At 48.7% G+C, this 18,465-nt stretch overlaps 1 protein-coding gene across 3 annotated transcripts in view; it reads right to left on the bottom strand.

Annotated features, from left to right (window-relative positions):
• Positions 1 to 3,187: 3,187 nt before the first annotated feature.
• Positions 3,188 to 18,465, bottom strand: part of Agpat4 (1-acylglycerol-3-phosphate O-acyltransferase 4) — a 102,226-nt gene continuing 86,948 nt past the window's right edge. For all 3 annotated transcript variants that reach the window (XM_020168843.2, XM_074070945.1, XM_074070958.1), the window contains 6 exons: positions 10,945 to 11,106; positions 10,528 to 10,681; positions 8,358 to 8,460; positions 5,865 to 5,940; positions 4,519 to 4,717; positions 3,188 to 3,776 (listed from right to left, as the gene is read on the bottom strand). In XM_020168843.2, the coding sequence (XP_020024432.2) occupies positions 3,682 to 3,776; positions 4,519 to 4,717; positions 5,865 to 5,940; positions 8,358 to 8,460; positions 10,528 to 10,681; positions 10,945 to 11,106 (789 nt within the window). In that variant the 3' untranslated portion in view covers positions 3,188 to 3,681. The remainder of the gene's footprint in view (positions 3,777 to 4,518; positions 4,718 to 5,864; positions 5,941 to 8,357; positions 8,461 to 10,527; positions 10,682 to 10,944; positions 11,107 to 18,465) is intronic.

The following is an 18,465-nucleotide window of genomic DNA, read 5'->3' as shown; positions in this document are numbered from 1 at the left end:
GTTGTAAAACAGTTGCTAATGGAGGCCAAACACATACAACATGAGTGACTTCTTAGTCATGTGGGCAGTTGCCTTTGGCAAGTCCTTTTCCGGTCACTCTAGGGAGGATGTGATGGCCTGGAAGTCAGCTAGACATGAGCAGGCAGGAGTGTGGCATGTCTCAGCTCACACGTTTTCAAACACTAATGCAGCTCAATGTGGCACTGAGTATTCCTCCACACAGGACGTTCCTTATGCTCCCCAGGACCTGCTGAACCCAGTGTTTGCTTTTCCCTCTTCAACTGTATCCTAGCAAATATGTGAGAAGTCCACAGTGCTTTGGAGAGTGCTGGGTCCACGTTCTTGTTTTGAGCAGGAGTAGGGCCTCCACAGAACTCTGACTGGCCACCTTTCTCCACTTCTATTTTCTTTACGGGTATGTTCTAAAGTTGGTGTGGAGCCCACCCTGCTTTTCCTGGGCTGGCTGGGCAGTTTTTCAGTTTACAGCGTGCTGCAAGAACTTCCCTGGCCAGTTTTCATCAGAGTTCACGTAATCATTGTCAGATACACATATGCAGATGCATATATTAGAAGAACACTGGTGTTTTTAGATTTTTAAGTTGTAAGTTGCTCTTTCAAGGTTTAGCTTACATTTATCTAGAGAATAAGGCAGCTGAGATGTTCCAGTACTACGTATGGCCACTTGAGAAAGTTTGCCTTCTCTGTGAAAGGGTGCTAGGTGATAGTCTCACGGTGGGCGTCGCTCACATCCTCCTCCACAACTAGTTGTGTGACTTAGCAGCACCAGACTGTTCTTCCTGCTCACACCTCGAGTCGCAAAGAAAATGCCTCATGTCTTAGAAGTGCTTAAGTTCCCGCCTTCAGGCTGCAGGAGTCTGGGATGTGCCCCGCAGTTCTAGACCCTGACCTCACATGGCTTTCTTGATAGAGTATAAGTTCCTACTTTTTCTCTGCCATCTTAAATTGCAGAAGAGGCTGTCAGCAGAGTTGACCTGAGCTCTGCCAAAGATGGGCATGCTAGACAAACAAGAAGTGAAGCTCTCAGTCCATGGCACTCTACTTAGGGGACAAAAAGATGTCTTAAACTCCATGGACTTTTAATTAATAGAAAAATAAATACTCTGAGAGCCCAAACAGTTACTTGCTGAAGTGATTGCCATGCACACTCCACCTGAGGGGGTTGGAGTACAGTGGGAGAGGTGGGCAAGGGTGATAAGGTTCTTTTCTGGAGTACCAGTGCTTAATGATTCTCTCTAAGGTGAACAAGCAGCTGTCAGACTCCCAGCACACCACATTCTTTCTCCTCTTGTGTTCCAGGGCCATGTAAAATACTAGTGCCCTTGGTTCTTCCTAAAATTTCTCCAACCCGGCACCACAGGCACTAGCCGGTAGCCTTAGTTTCTTTGTTACTCTTTTGTTTTTTACCAGAGCAATTCAGAAAAAAAGTGGACATTTATGGGCCCTGTAGAGTCTCAGGTGTTGTGACTTTAAGTGTGTTTAGAACTTAAATCACCTCTGTATTGAACAGAAGACAAGGAGAAAATGACCCACTTTTAGTACACTAGGTGATTGCTGAGCATTTTCAAGAAGTGGCAACATGGCGGTAGCTTCCTGATCCTTCACCCTGCTTAATGGTGTTTGAGCCTTTTTGGCATAGATGTTATTCTCACTGCACAGGTAACCAGCAGGCTCTGAGCAGGAGTATGGCCTGCTGGATGTCAGCGTGGTATCTGACATCTGGATGTGCAGCTTGAGAACATCTCGGATACCTCAGAGGGTACCTCTGGATGCCTGGCTCAGGCTCCAGCTGAGGATGGCCCTAGGACCAGTGACAAACCTGAGGGGGCACTCATAGAACACAACACACATGCCTGAGTGTCCGTCCCAAGGGCCCCACTTGCCCAAGCAGCTACCCCCAGGCTTTTGCCCATGGATCTCTGTGCTCTGATACACAGGTAGGCAGATGCACTGGGCTCATTCAACCTTAGGGATGCCGGCAGGTATAAACTAGGCTTGGGCTAGCCAACTGTGTCCCACAAGAAGCCAGAATGTTTTCTTTTTCTCACCTCTGCAGATTCACATCCATCTATTTGTATCAATAATACATGATTGTCCCTTAAGCAAACAGAGAGAAAGCTCTGGAACACTTGTAACTCCTTGGCTTACCTAGGTCAGTCATGCATGGTTATTTAGTGACTCTGAGCAAACATGTAAGACATGACTGAAAAGGGCAAGACTTTGGTCACTGTTTGGTGGACTGTTTGGCCAGCTTTCATATGGGCCAATTCATCCCTCTGTAACTGCAGCAAAATAGGTTTGTAACCAGGTGGTGGTACCTGCCTTTGGGGAGAGACACTTGTTTCATCTCAAATGCCCATAAATTCAAGTGCCATTAGCAGCTTAGCTTAAAAAGATACAATATCCAGTATTTTCATTGTTTCCCTTTGGAACTTTCCTGCTCTTTATTCCTTTCTTCTTTCTGCCTTTGGTCTCTGATGGCTGTCCACAGTCTTTAGAAGTCCTCCCCATTGGCTGTCACTCCCAAGACCACCAGAGCCACTAAAGAGTAAAAACCATCCATTGTGTAAAATAGAAGGCAGATGGGAACCCCAAAGCAGGCAGAGCCCAAGGCGTTGTTATCCTTGGGATGTAATCAGAGGAGCATTGGCTCCTGGGTGGCTGGCCATGGTGCTGGAAAAGCGTGACGTACCTTTGTAAACGACCCTGCACTTATTTTGAGGGCTCTCCATCTTCTGTTACTATTGAGCTGAGCAGTAGATGTGAAGCCATCTTGCATATCCCTGCAGAATGCCTTTATTTTTATGTCCTATTTCAAGACCACCTTCTTCAGGGAGTCGAGCAGATTGTCAAGACAAACTGGAGGACTCCATTTCAGCAAGACTGAGAAAGCCAAAGCTCCCCTTCAGAAGCCTTGCTGTGTCGCAGGGAAGCCTTGAGCTGGTCTCAGCACTGGCATCTTTGCCTTCATGCTGAGGAGCTCCCCCTTAAACATCTTTTGCTGCAGAATGTCACTGTTGTCATACCCACCCAAATGTGTTGATATGTGGGGAGCGCCTGATCCCAGGCTGCCCAGCAGGCCCCTACTGACAAGCACAGCTAGTCATCTTCTCCAACACCCCAGCCCAGGGTAGAGTGGAAGGAGGAGAGTCTGTAAGTATACGCCAGATGACCCAGACAAACACTTTAATTTTTTTTTTTGGAGGCATAATTTAGTCATCTTACCTAAAGCACTTTTCACTGTCTCTGACAATCAAAGGTTGCAGAAGACTCAGCACCAAAGGATGACAGGGAACACTTTCCTCCATCCCCAGCCCTGCCCTCCCCTGCAGCCTCAAATACCCTTTGAATTATCACAGAACCAGGTGCATAAACAACTGCACATTCCTTCTCTCTCTCTCTCTGCCTTACACACATGCATAAACACATGTGCAAGTGAAAAGAAAGCAAGCCAAAACCTGCTAAATCACATGGGGAAAAAAGATTTAAGAGCATCTTCCTCCCCCCGTCTAGCTCTGAGCCTCAACTCCATGGCTGGAGAGCCTGTGACTTCTGCTTGTCCCAGCAGGTGCTCCCCAGCTTCAATCACCGTGTCCTTATAAGCAGGCTCTGCAGAGGCCACCAGTTCCCCAAGTTTCCCTTTGGAGGTGACACATCCCTGAGTCAGTCACTCTGTTTCTGTTTGTTGTCGATGTTGCCGTAGGCAGAGCCCTTGTCAATTTCTGTCACACCAATCATCCATCGAACTCCCACGGAGGCTGTGGAGACAGGAGAGGGAGTTAGAAGGATCCTAAGCAGACTCTGGGGCGAAAGATTCCTCCCAGGAAAACCGCTTACAAATTGTAAGCATCAGCTAAGCTGGTCTTGGATTGTGTGCCATTTCTCCTTAGTCTTGGAAAACCAAGGACAACTCCCTACACTCTGAAGCCTTGGACGTGTACCCAGCTCCACCTGCAACCTTGGTTTTAGAATCGGGTGCAATGACAGCTCAGGGACGAATGGCGATGTGCACGCACACAGGCTCACTGTACAGATGAAACTGATGTTTGACAATACTGGCATACAATACTGGTTGTGGATAATGAAAAGTGTAGCTACCAAGCATCCTTGTTTGGTCACAATGAAGACACTTCGGTGAGGGGCCTGGGCCCATTTCAAATGCAGAGAACCATCTGCTAGTTCTGCAGGGCACAGGAGGCAGAGTACCATCCTGGGAGTAGTTCAGGGAGCCGTTGCCTCACCCTCCAACAGGTGGAGAGGGAATTCCAGCTCTGAACCAGAGGCGGGACCAACCAGGTTGTGAAGTTCTTTCTGGGCCTGGGCTCCAGGCATCTCTGAACATTTCCGTGGCTTGGCAGGCTGCCTGCCCCTCAGGAACAGTGCACATGGCCTGCTTGGAGATCCTCCTTGGGCCTTCCCTGCCTTCCCCATGCTGGATGCTTACATGACAGCAGGACAGGTACCACTGACTCTACTTTGAGCCTCTCACTCTCTACTTACCCATACAGAAGACGACAATCAAGCTGGCCAGCGTCACAGAAGAGCCACTGCTGACCATGCTGACCAGGAACTGGAAGAAAGGGTAGAGAAGCAGCGAGGCCCAAAACAGCCAGTTGACTAGGGCCCAGGGCCGCCGTGGAGGTACCCGGGGAGTCTCTGGGAAGACACCTGTCCTGTAGTATTCCTCTTGAAAGGCATCCTGGAGAATAGAGAAGGGGACCTTAGACATGATGCTGGGCTCTGATGTTTCCCTCCCGAGGCCCCACTTCTAAGGAAGCCCAGATACACATGGGGGTCCCTCTTGCAGGACCTTACAGAGGAGCTTTGCAGGCATCCACTGCCTTCTCAGGGCTGCTTGGCTACCCCTTCATATGGAGAGGCAGCCACATGCAGGAAGGAGATGCTGAGCTCTGGCCAACCAGCCTGGCTTATACCTACCTGACTCTAGGCTCTAAGCCTGGGCTCCTGGTCTGTCCAATGGGGCAGTGATTCCTTCCAGGACAGGTTGGTGGGAGATTGAAATGAAATACTTCACTGCAGCTGGCCTATAGTGAGTGTCCTGCTGAGCTTCCTGCCTGCAGCGCCCCCCCACCCCCAAGGCCACACACAGTACTGTCACTCTGGCCTCTCAACACAGGCTCCTGTCAGTTTCCGCATAGCACCCCTCCACCACCCAGCAGCCTGTCTGACATCCTGGAGCCTCCCTGAGGCCCAGGGAAGACTGCACAAATGATAAAGGGCCAAGAGAGTCTGCGGGATGTTGCTCACCGGGGGTGACAGGGCATACTCAGGACTTCTCTTTCCTTTAGAATAAGTCACAGCAAAACATTTCCCATAGGCTATCCTGCAGGTGTCTTTGGAAGAAGGAAAGCAATGAAAGCCAAGGTCCTCTCAGGAAAGCAAGAGCAAGTAGGGAGCCCAAGGGAACTGGACAGCAGACAAACATAAGATAAGGGAGGGCCAAGTGACCTTCAAGTGCTGCATCCTGCTTCCGGCATTGTCTCCAGGTCAAACAGACAACCCAAGTATGGACCCAGAGGCAATCAAGACCAACTCAATGGTTAAAGTGAGCTCCCTGTCTACAAGAGTGTCCTTGAGGGCCACAGGCAAGAAGAGATGGGGGCATTACTTCCAGGTTGGTCTACTACACACACAAAATGGTTTCATTCTTTCTGTGAAGCCCCTTGAACATTTTGCCTTCATCTTTCCCTCTTGCCAAGTAGAGTGTCAGCTCTAGCATTAGTAGCTGGCTTTGAGATCTCACCAATAGGAAAGGCTTATCAGGGCCACATAGGGCATCCACAGCTGTGGCGGGAAAGGGACCACCAACATCCCAGTGTACCCACCTTCTCCTGGTACAGCTTGTGCAGCCAGGCTGAGCACTGGTCGTCATCTTCTGGAATGTCTTCCATGGGAATCCGCCTGCAAAGGCAGAGAGTAGCTAGTGGGAAGGCCCTGCTGGGCACCCCCCTGCACTTCAGGGTGCTGGCCATGGGGTTGCTTACCTAAACAGCAGAGATAGCAAGGAAGTGCAGAGGGGGTCAATGGGTGGAAAACCAGAAGTGTAGACGCCTGCCTTGGCTCCCCAAACCTGACACTTGCCTCTTCCAGAGAGGACAGTGCTGCCTCAGTTTCCTCATGAGACTCAAACATACACAGAAGAGCTGCACGGGAGACAGTGCACCCACTATTCCTTCAGCCGAGGGCGACTTCCCAGGAACGGCATGCTACGTCCTACCAAGCAGCCCCTTGGCCCCTGGGGCAGTAAGGAGCTGCAGAGCTTTGACACCTCAAAGAATGTGAACGCCAGGGACCTCAGGCCTCCCTAGAATAAAGAAACCAGGCATCTGGAACCCCTGTGTCCACTTTGCACCCCAGTGCCATTCTCAGATCCCAGGATGGTGCTAGAAGTGGCAAGAGTGAGAGAGGCTCATCTGTTTGCAAAGAGCCTGTCCTGAATGGGGGGTGCTTCACTGCCATGGTCCCCCCTCCACTCCCAAGCCCATTCTCTGGCTGCTGGCTCTTGTGACTTCAAGAGATGTTCATTTACACCTGCTTTTGTCCGTGGCAGTTTGTGTGTCATAGACTTTCCATGGGGCATTTCACTCATCCCTGTGCCCAGAAATATCTCAGGAAGGAGAGACGTTTTTAGAACTCACTGATGCACTGTAGGCACAGGGCTGAGAGTCCATCTTGTAACAGATTGCTGTGAGCCACCACCATGAGAATAATGCCTTCTTTCTAGCAGCCTTATACAGAGCTACCTTCCTCACAATTAAAATGCCCTGTGAACTCCTCTGGAAGCGTCTTGGCCTTGTTTTGTCCTTACATGTATTTCCATGAAATTGTCACTTCAGTCTTTGCTCTTTTTGATCTCTAAATGTTTTTCATGAAAAAGACTAGAAATGTCTGCAAACTATTTCTTTATTTGGATAGTGGGAGCTTAGGTGATTTTGCTCCTTTCAGTAAAACTCACTTGACACTCAGGCCTTTGATGTTTTAACACTTTATACCACGGTGTGATATTAGACAGGAATGCCTCAGTCATCCTAAATGGATTATGACACAGAGATGCGTATTTATTAGCATAAATAATCTTCCTATAAGGCTGTGAGCATGAACTGGGCAAACCTGACAGGATGATAGCTTAGCTGTGTGTTCTGATTCTGCACATGCTCTGGAAACTTGCAATTACCTGAGAAAATAGGTCTGTAGAGGTAAAACAGTCTTGCACCCTGCCAGAGTCCAGCTGGCTACTAGGTAGAGCTTCTGCCAAGTGTTGAAGGAACTTGCTTCTGGGAGAAGGTCTCGTTTGGGAAGGGGGTGATTCCCCCATTCTCATCTGCCATGCTCTCAGCAGTAAGGCAGTCTGTGGCTACCCCATTGGAAAAGAGATCATGGTGATAGTGCTTCTATTCTGTGTAGGAAAGCCAGAGTCATTTCCAGGTAGGAAGTGATTTAACTTAGGCTCCCAGGCCACCAAATGATCTCACCAGGAAAGCTTAAACATCTTGTTGCCCTAGTAGGAGTGAGCAGGCTTGGCTCTTACTGCATCACTTTGAGATTTGGCATCTGAGGGTCTTTAACCAGAAAGCTATGAACCATGTGACGGTTTTCTATTTGTATTTCGGAGGTTATCAGCCTTCAGAGACAGTGGTGTATAGCATAAGAAACCAGCGGCTTCTGACCCAGCTCAGATTGGATTTTAATGTGTAAATCACTGACTTAGTGCACAAATCACACTTGTGTTTTGCTACCTACAGCATCTTTCAATTCTGCTTCCCACTAATCTGGGTGACGGTCTGGAGATTAGGAATTTGGTAAATCTATAAACAGATAAAAAGAATTGGCTAATCTAATAACTTATGGAAGTGTTTTTAATAAAGTCACAATTAGCCTAGAATATAACACAAGTAACACACTCCAAAAGTGTTCTCCATTTGTATCTAGACCCCTTTCTAAAGTATTTATGCTGTTATCTGTGTATTTCTACACAGCCGACCCATCTTCCCAGACAAGGTCACTCAATCTCCAAATGGTTGAGTATAAAATATGATCTTCCCTGGGTCCACCTTCAGCCCTGTGATAAGAAGGATCTGGTAAAAGAGGATCAAGAAGTATAGCTGGAAGGGATGGGGTCTTCCCCAGATTATTCTAGGTAGTAGGATCTGTCTCTTGAGTTCAGCATATAAATAGATTGTTAACGAGTTCAACATAAAACAGACTGCAAGCAAGAAGATATTAACCAGATGTTTCTGGAAGAAGGTCTCTTGGTCACTTGTGATTTATTAACTAAGAAATGAACACTCTTTTCTGGAAAGGAAGTAGAGCCAACTTACCTAACATAGCAGTCAGCATGATATTTCTTTCCATTTAGGACTCCCAGCAGTGTTGGATTTTCATTGTTTCTGAAATTGAGTGTACAGTCATATACAGCTGGAACTATAAAAATAAGACAAACACAAAGCAATAGATAGCAGGTGAACCCAATTTTGTTTGGCAGACAAACAGACTGCAAAGCATAGTTAGATCACTAACGCTATCTACAAATGGCACGACGCAAGTGTAGACTTACTCATGCTTTTCTGTATTGTTCAGTTTTTCTACATTGAACACGTATCATCTTTTGCAATCAGAAAAAGCCCACTATAACCTAGTAAAAGATAATAGTAATTTACTGAGGTCAGATCAATTTTAAAGCATTAATAATGTAATGTTGGATCTAGGGAATGACAGTGATTTGCAGCATTCTAATATGCAGAGCCTGTTACGATCGGCAAATGCCAATATTTAAACAAATACGGAAAGAAGAGAAATTAATCCAAAGCATATTATCTAAGAATGTGTTGCAGAGACATGACCAGTCTATGGCCATTTTTTTCCTTAGAAAAACTATGATAGCTACAAACCTAGGATAAGATACTGGCTGGAAAGATTTTAAGGAATTGAATTATTGTCAGTTGAAACATGGATGAGACAAGTATCTGTGCTTTTAATGGTTCTACTCAGTGATGGATTAACTTGTCAGCGTGTTATGTCAGAAGTCACTGTTGTAGCCCTGGGACCTGGCCCAAGCTCAAGAAATACTTATTTGGTTAAAGGATTAAAGATAGTGTAAGTGAAGGCATGAGTGATAGAGTATGGAAATACATGGTGGAAACAGGTGGACTCTCACTGGCGTGGAAGGCAGGTGTTAACAATAGAAAGAACAGGAGTTCTAGAGTCAGGCTGGGTGTGGATCACAGAGCCACTCAATCCGCCAAGCCTGATTGACTAGAGCCACCATGCCTTCATCACACAGTGGCTGAGATGACAGATATCAGACACAGGACCAACACCCTGTGCTCATTGTATAATGATCCTGAGCTTTATATGTGTGCAGTTACTACCAAAAAAGGGAGTGGGGACTGCTAGGAAGGGTGGAAAGGCACATGGTCTAGTTGGGAATATGAAGCAAGATTCAAAAATGGTAAAATCACCATCCATTTTCCTCTACCTGCTGCCTCACCCAGGTGGGGCCTGCAGGTTTCTTAGCTTTGCCAATAGGAGAGGGTCCCTCCTGCTGACCTGCAGGAGTGCCTGGAGGCTGGGCATTCTTCACATTGGGCCTGGAGGCTGCCCTTACTTCCCCAGGAGGCTCCCAAGGAGGCAACACCAGAAGACAACTCACCAGCTCATGCCTTCAGTGCCCTGGCTAAATCCTTGACATAATCTGTGGAAGAGTTTGGGGGCGCTTGCCCTTTGCCCCATGAGGACAAGGCAATAGGAAGTTGGCAGCATGGGGCCAGAAGCTGGGTCTGACCTGGCTCTGGCAATGGAGCAGGGCCCACCCTATCCCTGCAGGGATGGAGCCCGGCCTTTTCTCGGGGGGGCCTGCAGCGGGAAGCACAGGAAGGCCTGCCCAGCACTGAGTGGCCCCAGAGACTAGGAGTTGTGTGGAGGCTCCCCTGGCCCTAGTGGGAAGGCAAGTCTACTGTAGAGCCCACGGCCAAGAGTAGGAACTGGGGAGAAGGGGTTCTACATGGGAGAATAAGGAAGGCATTTTAAACTGGAGAGAGGAGAATTAAAAAGGAGACAGAGGAAAGCATAAAGGGAAACCAGAGGCAATTTGTCACTATTTTCTTCTGTTCTTATTGGCAGCCATTTACGGGCTCCAGACTCACAGATCAGCTGCCACAGACCATGGTCAGTTCATTGTCTGCAGGCGCCAATGCCAACAGATGGGGCAAGAAATGCCCAACAGACAAAAGGGCTCACTTGGGGCTGTAGCCCCGTGGTCAGGCTGACCCAGCACATTCTGCATTGCTCCGGTGTCACCTCTGCCAGCAGAGGGCAGTGTTTGCACCAACCTGATCGCAGATTCTGAATCCCCTCAGAGGCCGCCCCCCGCCCCCACTTAGCAGTCTCCCAGCTCCTGGCCACAAGCAGGCTGCGCATACCATCAGGGAACGGTGCCGAGCTCTTCCCTTGGCCGGAGCAGGGAGACCACAGGGACAGCAGCGTCCTTACCTACGTCTCTCAAGCACCTTACGGTAATGGCAAAGCCTTTGGTGCGTGGCAGCAGGTGGTGCTTGAGGCTGGGCAGCCCCTTGGCTTGGGCCACCTGCATGCTGATCTGGTGCTTCTTCTCCGTGAACCGCGTGCCCTCGCAGTGGATCAGGAACTAGAAGGCAGGGGATGACAGTTGATAGTCCTACAGAGCCCCACAGTCACTAAGCCACAGGTCACACAGTTGCCCACAATCACACACAACCCAGGTCACACAGGGTCCTGAGGTCCCACACAGTCCTATGGTTACACAGAGACCCAAAGTCACACACCACCCCAGGTCAAACAATTCTGAATTCACCCATGCTCCTGCAGTGACACAGTGCTGTGGCCACACACAGTCCCCCAGGAGTCAGTACATCTTGGGTGCCTACGTACAAAATACTTCTCAGGGTAATCCCGGAGGTGCATCAGGCTCGTGGCGACTGTCCTGCGATCCTGCTCCCATTTGCGTGTGCAGAAGATCATCTCTGTGAAGTACCACATCCAGCCGATGATCGGGACATAAGCCAGCTCCTTCTTGGCCAGGACCTTGGAGCTCTGAAACAGAAGAAACGGCATGGGGTGTCTGTGAAGGAGACAAGGGGATCACCAACTGTGGCTGTTGGACATCTTAGTGGAAAAAGAGCGAGGCTCACATCAAAGGTCCCAGGGATGGTTCCACACACCGTGAAACCAAAGCTATTGGCCCGGAGCCCTCCCCACTGAGGGAGGGAAGGGAAGGTTAGGGAAGGGCAGGAGTAGGCAAAGGTGGCAGCTACCAGTGGAGGGTGTGTAAGGATCTTGAGGATGCTCCAGTGATCACCGAAGTCCTTCTAGGTTGTCATCATCTTTTGCTCTCACTAAACCCATGATTGCACAGTTGTGTGAGGCTATCTTGTGCAGCTCTGTGCAATGGATCTCACTTGATCCTCAGGAAAGCACCCCAAGCTCTATAGGCAAGGAAAATATGACTTGTGACAGACTTGCAAGCAGAGCCTGGCAGGGTTCTTGGGGTTCTACCATGGCTGGCACACAAGGAAGCTGAGGTCATCTTCAATCACTGAGCCACTGCCAGGCCGGAGAACATCAGGGTTCCAGTGTGGTGGAGGGGTGAGGGGGACAAAACAGATTTTTATCTAGTGCATTTGGCATCTACATTTTTTGCCCTTCGCTTTGGAATTAGCCACTATGTTCCTCAGCTGATGGGAATGTGGACAGTCGTGGCGGACTGAGATGTAGTGGTGGCAACTGTCTGGTGAGGGCCATAAACCTAGGGTGCACAGAGTGCCCTCTCTCCTCTGTCCCATTTCTTCTCCCTTCCTTTCTTCCACACAGCTCCACAGCTGCAACTCAGCACAGGGACAATATTGCATGTTCCCCTTTCCACTCTGTGGAATGCAGAAAGGCTGACATAGCCACTATCCACCTGCTTTTAAAAAACAAACTTCTTACCCCCTATGGGGAAGAAAAAGCACAGACCCCTTTAACAGCTCCCATTTTTTGATGGGTTGTTTTTTGTTTTCAACAAATCCATCATGCAAAATCTTTCAAAGAGAGCCCAGCCTTAAAATCTGAAGCCCTGCCTTCAGGAATAGAGAGACTGATGGGTGAGAGAACTCCCTATGTGGCAGGGAGGCCTTCCCAATGCCAATTGTGTAATCCTAAACCCACAGGAATAGGTAGAGTTTTACAGACAGTCATTCAAACTGAGGCTCAGAGACCTGCACAGCAGTTATCTGTCACATGAACAATAGCTGGGGACACTGAGAATGTATCCTGTCTAAGGCTGGATTCCATGGTATTGCACTGATGTCCAGGAGGGCCCTGGGCAGAGCCGAGGGCTGCCTTCCTTCCCTTCTATTCGGACTCCACCTTTTGCCCCCAGGGCACAGGTTTGGGGAAAACCGTGGCTCTGCCAGAGTTGGGGATGGTCATGAGTGACAGGAATTCAACCTGTGCTCTTGGCTGGTCATTAGCTTAGCATGAGCATGTGGCCAGGCTGCCAACAAGATGCCAGGTCTGCTGAGGGCTGTGTATGATACTGACTTTGGGGTGACTCTTGTTTCCTATTGAAAAGAAAGACAGCCAGAAGCCCACCCATCATCCTGTCTCTAACACTGTTAGGTTGTGACTCAGAGACAACAGCCTAGAAATACAGGACCATGGGGCATCGCTGGAGTACTCAATGTCTGTGTGTGAAGGTGGGTGTCAGTGTTTCTGTACCACCTGGCCTAGCTGTGTCACTCTGGTCCAGATTTTTGATCTTCTTGAGCTTCATTTTTCTAAGCTACGCTATGAGGAAATTAATACATATCTCATGGTGCCTAATAAAAATTTCGTGGCATATGTGGAACCTACAACAGCTCAGAGTTGGGAACTTAACACGTAGGTGTTCAACAGTGTCGCTGTGATCATCCTTATGGAGCAAGGACGGGGGACTGAGTGTCTCTTCACTCAACCCATTCTCTAAGCCACACTTTAGCATGCCAGTATAATACATAAAATAAAAAGATTAAATATAGAACTCATGTAAGTCTCCGATGAGCCCTGTGCTAGGAGACTTACATGAGTTAACTCAGTCTGATTCACAGACTAGAAACTACTATTAAGATGTTCCCTAGGGAACAGGATTTCATCTAGATACAAGCATGTCCAGAAAACCTAAAATGTTTGTAGGTAGTACAAGGTGATCCACAACCACCATGGCCCTGTGACCAACCTGGCCATTTTTTGTTTTCCTAGGGTCACAGTTGTCCTAGCACTTTCTGAAACTTTCATCATGAGCACGTACACGCACGTGTGTGTGTGAGAGAGAGTCAGAGAGAGAGTCAGAGAGAGAGTGTGTGTGTATTAGTCTGGAGAAGGGGTGAGAGGGTTGAGAATTATGTTAACACAACTGCCCAGTCCAGCCAGTCAGGACCACACATTGCTCAGGGAAACAGCCCATCCTGTGAGTCCAGAAGTCAACACCTTGACCAACTGGGCCACCCCAGCACAGAGGCCATGATGTAGTAGAAAGGGCTGCTTGGAATATCATGAAATTCAGTACACTCCAACCCTGAGGTTGGGTGGCTCTCGCCTCACCACACTTCTGGGCTCCACAGCCTCTGTGGTGAAAAATGACCAGGATGAGGCCTGCCAAGTGGTAAAGTGAAAAGACTCAGTGCCAGGCCTGCATTTCAGGATGGCTGAGGCCAGCAGGGTGTCCTGTTCAGCCCCCATTACTGAAATGCTGTCACCTCCTCCAACCTCTCCCTAGGGACCAGCAGAAACCTGCTCAGGGCTAAGACTAATCAGCCAAAGGGCCCTCTTCAAGGTGTTACTTGCACAAATATCTCTTCTTGACTTTCAACTTTTGAAGGTGCTACCATACCTGAAAAGTTATCACTTTGGCCACCAGTTAATCTCATGGGTTCACCCATGGCCCATTTATTCCCACTAAATATATAAAATGAGATCCCTTCAGGGAAACTTTGAAATAGTTGAGACATTAATCAAGAATAAGCAGGTTAAAGAGCTCACATTTCAACACTTTCATGTTTCCTTGACTATACACTGGAGATAAGCAAATACTTCAGTTGATGGAGACCCACCCTGCTGTCTGGCCTGATCACTACAGAGGACTAGCAAGTCAGGCGACAGCCAGTCTGTTTCCCCCTGGGACATGTAAGTGCATCTGTCTCAAATCCTTAACCTCAAACTGACCAATCCATGCAAAGGTGTTTAGTCAGCACCTCCTTTAGACCAGGCCTCATGCAGGTGCTGGGAAGCAAGGATGGGTGGGATTAGCCACAGCCTTGAGTCTAGTGGACAAAGAGGAGCCAAAAGTTGGGAATTCTGTTACGTCTTTGCCACAGACCCCTGAGAACATGTCGAGTGGCCACTGGCCTGCAAGGGAGATGCTTGCAAGGAAGACCAGTGGAAGTCTAGTTTAAGTAAAATGTAGGAGGTGAGATTAAAACTCAAAATGAAGAATCAGGTGCTTTAGGTGTGTTCTTGTGCAGGCACGTGTGTACTTCAAAACATGAGACTCCATTCTTGCCAACTGGGGTAATACAAATGTGACCCAGTCTTGATCACAGCGCACTCCTTTTCTGGCTTTCTCCATTCCCCGATACTCAGGAAAATGCTATGGACGGGGTACTACCAGAAAACTCTCAAGAGAGTTCCCAAACAAAATGACCCCTGTTCCACAATTAGTCATAGCCCCAGGGGAATGCATAAACCAACAGGAAACAAAGCACTCTCTAAGAATTCATCTGTCTTGACTGGAAAGAACCGCACAGCAGTTATCAAAGTCAAGCCAAACGGATGGAGAATTTGGCAATTGATAACATCTTCCCCATGCAGCCAACCTCCCTCCCCTTGCCAAACCCCAGAATTTTCTTGGTTCGATAGGTGTACAGAAGTGCAGGGGGCAAAAGGAAGGGCATTTTGCAGGGGAGGCGGACAGCAGTAGAATATTTTTCACACCTGACTCTGCTCTGAGGAGTGATGGTGGCCAGGACAAGCAGATGAAAGGGGAGATACCTACACAAGGCCCTTGTCTGCCCCTCCTGGACATAGGTCCTCCCTCCCAGGATGCCACCTGGCTTTTATTCTGAACGGTCCTTCCTGGGATGGCAAATTAGGCTTGAGTAGCTGGGACAAGGAGCAGAAGGAAAGGAACAGGCCTCTCCCAGGGCAGATGTAATGGGAGCATTAGCCCCTGGCAGGCACAGGTGCAGGATCTAGGAAACAGGTGTTTGCTCAACAGCTACAGGAGTGCAGGTGGCAGGCCTGGGGCAGGAGCAGACAGGTGTGTGTGAGTGATGGCAGTGTGGGGTGTGGGGCTGTTGAGAACCAATATCACAGGCCAGGGCAGTTGTCTGAGGACTGTTCACAGAGGAATGAGGCAGCCGGGCCAGTCCTGCTGCAAGCCAGCTTGGTTTACAACCGGTGGGTGCAGGCAGACTTTGACTTGTAAAAGACATGGCCAGAGGATTCTGTTCAGTAAGAGAAGTTGCTGTCTGAAACCTGGGACTGTGCCTTAGTGCTTCCAGGACTGTACTCAGTGAGGAGCTCGGGTGAAGCTGTGCTTCGGTGAGCTGCTGCTCCTTTCCTTGGTCTGTGACTCACCTGGTCACCTCATTTGTCACCGTTCTCTTGGGTTCCTTATCTGCTAGATCCCTCACTCACACACACACACACACACCCCTGACTCAACAAGTAGATGGTTAGGGCAAAAAGTGGCAACCCTGCCCCCTCCCGCTGTCACGGTGGGGACTGCAGACAGAGTTGGGATTAATCCCAGCTCAATATCAAAATGCTTCGTGCTGCATGGAAATGGGGCTTGCAACCGTTCTCTGTTCTAGCACAGAACCATTGGGTAAGTCCCAGATAGCAAAATACTTATGGTCTCTCTTTCCTCCAGGACCCCACTTTTCATAAAGCAAGGGAACTAGCCAGAAACAACCATTGGTACCTCCTTTGTGCTAGGCACTTGAACCTGGGTGTCTGACTTACTCCGTTCAACCTTTGCAACACCAATGGGAATTACTAATTGACACTCAGAAAAGACAGAAAACAAAGGTTATCAGAGTGTGTAGGAGCCAGGATCCAGTGCACATCTCTGGGACTTTAAGCCATTGTTGTTTTTCCCAGTGTTGTCTCTACTCTGCCACTCTTGCCAGAGAAACATTCGGGAGCAAGCAGAGAGAACACAGAATTATTCTTTACCCTGAGCACAGAAGACAGGATTCTTTTGTGCTCAGTTTTAGACATTCAAGGGCAAAACTTACAGTTCTAGGGGATGTTATAATTAACAAGGTTTACAGAAAATAACAACTGTGTAGCAGAGAAATTTTGGCTAGAAAAATGACCCTCTTATAGTCAAACTTTGAAAAGTATAGGTTTTTGAACACTGTGAGCTTTTGCAGAAAGAACCATAAGTCTGATGAGCTGAAGTGTCCTGGAAGAAGTAGATCAGAACACCAAGAGTTTGGATTCCTTAGAGTTTCAGGTTCAAAGTGACTTTGTGAGGAGCTGTGACTCTGTGTGATATCTTACAGAGAGCCGTGCAGGTCATTCCTCTAGCAGCACTGACACTTAGACACCAAGTCGCCCCACAGTGAGTTGAGACAAATTGCTGGCGGCCAATGAGGTTCTGTGGGAGCTCTTAGCTCTGCCCCAGTAGGAAAATCTCTGATGACACCAGGGCATGGCCTCTCCTCTTCATGATCTCCTCACCTCTGTCCTTTGCCTCGTGACTCCCCTCACCTAGACCTCCTAAAGCCATACCCACTCTTCAAGGCTTTGCTTCAGTGGCATCACCCTCTGGCAAATAACCAGATGCTAGTCCAGTGGTTAAAACAGTGGCGTTCTTCCCCACAGGTTGGTAACAGCTGCCTGCCCCCATCAGCCTCCTTTTCCCTACCCTCCAATATTCCATATTTGCCACAGTGGTCCCAGCTCCTCCACCTGAAACTTGCCCACAGCCCCCAGGTGTCTCCAGGGTGATGAGCTGGGGAAAATAGGGTGGGTACCACCCCTTCCCACGCACATTCTTTGCCCCTAGTGAAAAGGTTCCACCCTTTATCTGCTGCCTGCAGACCCCTTGCCATACAGGGCCAGCACGTCCCTGTTGTCCTTTCTTCAAACACCTCAGGGCCTGGAGAACAGTGCTACAGCTCTTAACCCGGAGCCCAGCAGTGTCTCCTGTGAGAAACTAACACAATAAATATTCCTCAGACACGAATTGAAGCTGTGTCCATTATTTCATCATCAAGAGTCCTTGTGTTTAAAAGGCAGAGCAGAGTTTTGTGAGAGACATATGGATCCCTCTGCTTAGGAATAATTCTGCTCTCCTCGCTCTACTATTCTCTGGACAAAGAACTATAATGCAGGTTCATCTGTTTTCAGACTACAGGGCAGCATATCTCCTGAGTAATATTCACTAAATGGGAAAAGTGGAGTCTCAGGCCAAATGTCATGTCGTGATGTACCGTGACAGGGGCCTCTGAGCTGGCGCCAGAGATCCTGGCCTCCTGGATCCTGACCTCATTTCCCTTGAGCGTGGGCAAGGCTTGCTAGTTCACTTCTAACAAATGGAATCTGGTAGAAGTGATGAAGCTGGGTGTGATATGCCTGTACACGCAGCTATTGAGGAGGCAGAGAGAGGTAGGAGGATCACAAGTTTGAAGCCAATTCAGAGAAAGTTGCTAACACCCTATCTCAAAAACAAAATAAAAACAAAAGGGCTAGGGGCTTAAGAGGTGGAGCACTTGCCTAGCAAGCTTGAGACCCTGGGTTCCATCCCCAGTACCAGCAAGAAAGGAAGGGAGGGAGACTGAGAGGGAAGAGAGGAAGGAAGGAAGGGAAAGGAGGGATGGAGGGACAGAGGAAGGAAGGAAGGAAGGAAAGAAGAAGGAAAGGTGATGAGATGGCCCTTCTAAGTCCTGTTACAATGCGATGACTCTTTTCCTGGTGCTTGCTGGCTCTCTTTTGCACCGCACACCCTGGGAGACATGGCTTCCATGTCCAGGGGAAACCCTGTGACGAGGCCCACGTGGCAGGGGACCCAGGCCATGAGCGAGCTTGGGGGCAGTTCATGCCCATGTTGAGCCCTCAGATGAGACCACCACCCTGGCAACCACCTGACTGCAGACTCTCGGAGGCCCTGCTGGAAGCACGGCTAATCACACCTGGATTCCTAATCACACAAGAGGAGAAAATTGTCCACGTGCCTGTGGTTTTGAGCTGCTCGGTTTGGGGCTTGTCTTAGATAACGAAGACACACAGCTTCTTTAAGGATTTGAAGAAAAATCTCCCAGATGGCCTCAGAATTAGCCTCCAAGCCACGACTTACCCAGGAGACAAACACTGATAATAACAATAGCGACCAGTCATGCAGCACAGAGACTTGACAGTCTTCACCTT

The sequence above is a fragment of the Castor canadensis genome, chromosome 1, assembly GCF_047511655.1.
Source record: "Castor canadensis chromosome 1, mCasCan1.hap1v2, whole genome shotgun sequence".
Taxonomy (NCBI): domain Eukaryota; kingdom Metazoa; phylum Chordata; class Mammalia; order Rodentia; family Castoridae; genus Castor; species Castor canadensis.
The sequence above is the reverse complement of the archived record's forward strand: the minus strand, read 5'-3'. Positions and strand labels throughout refer to the sequence as shown.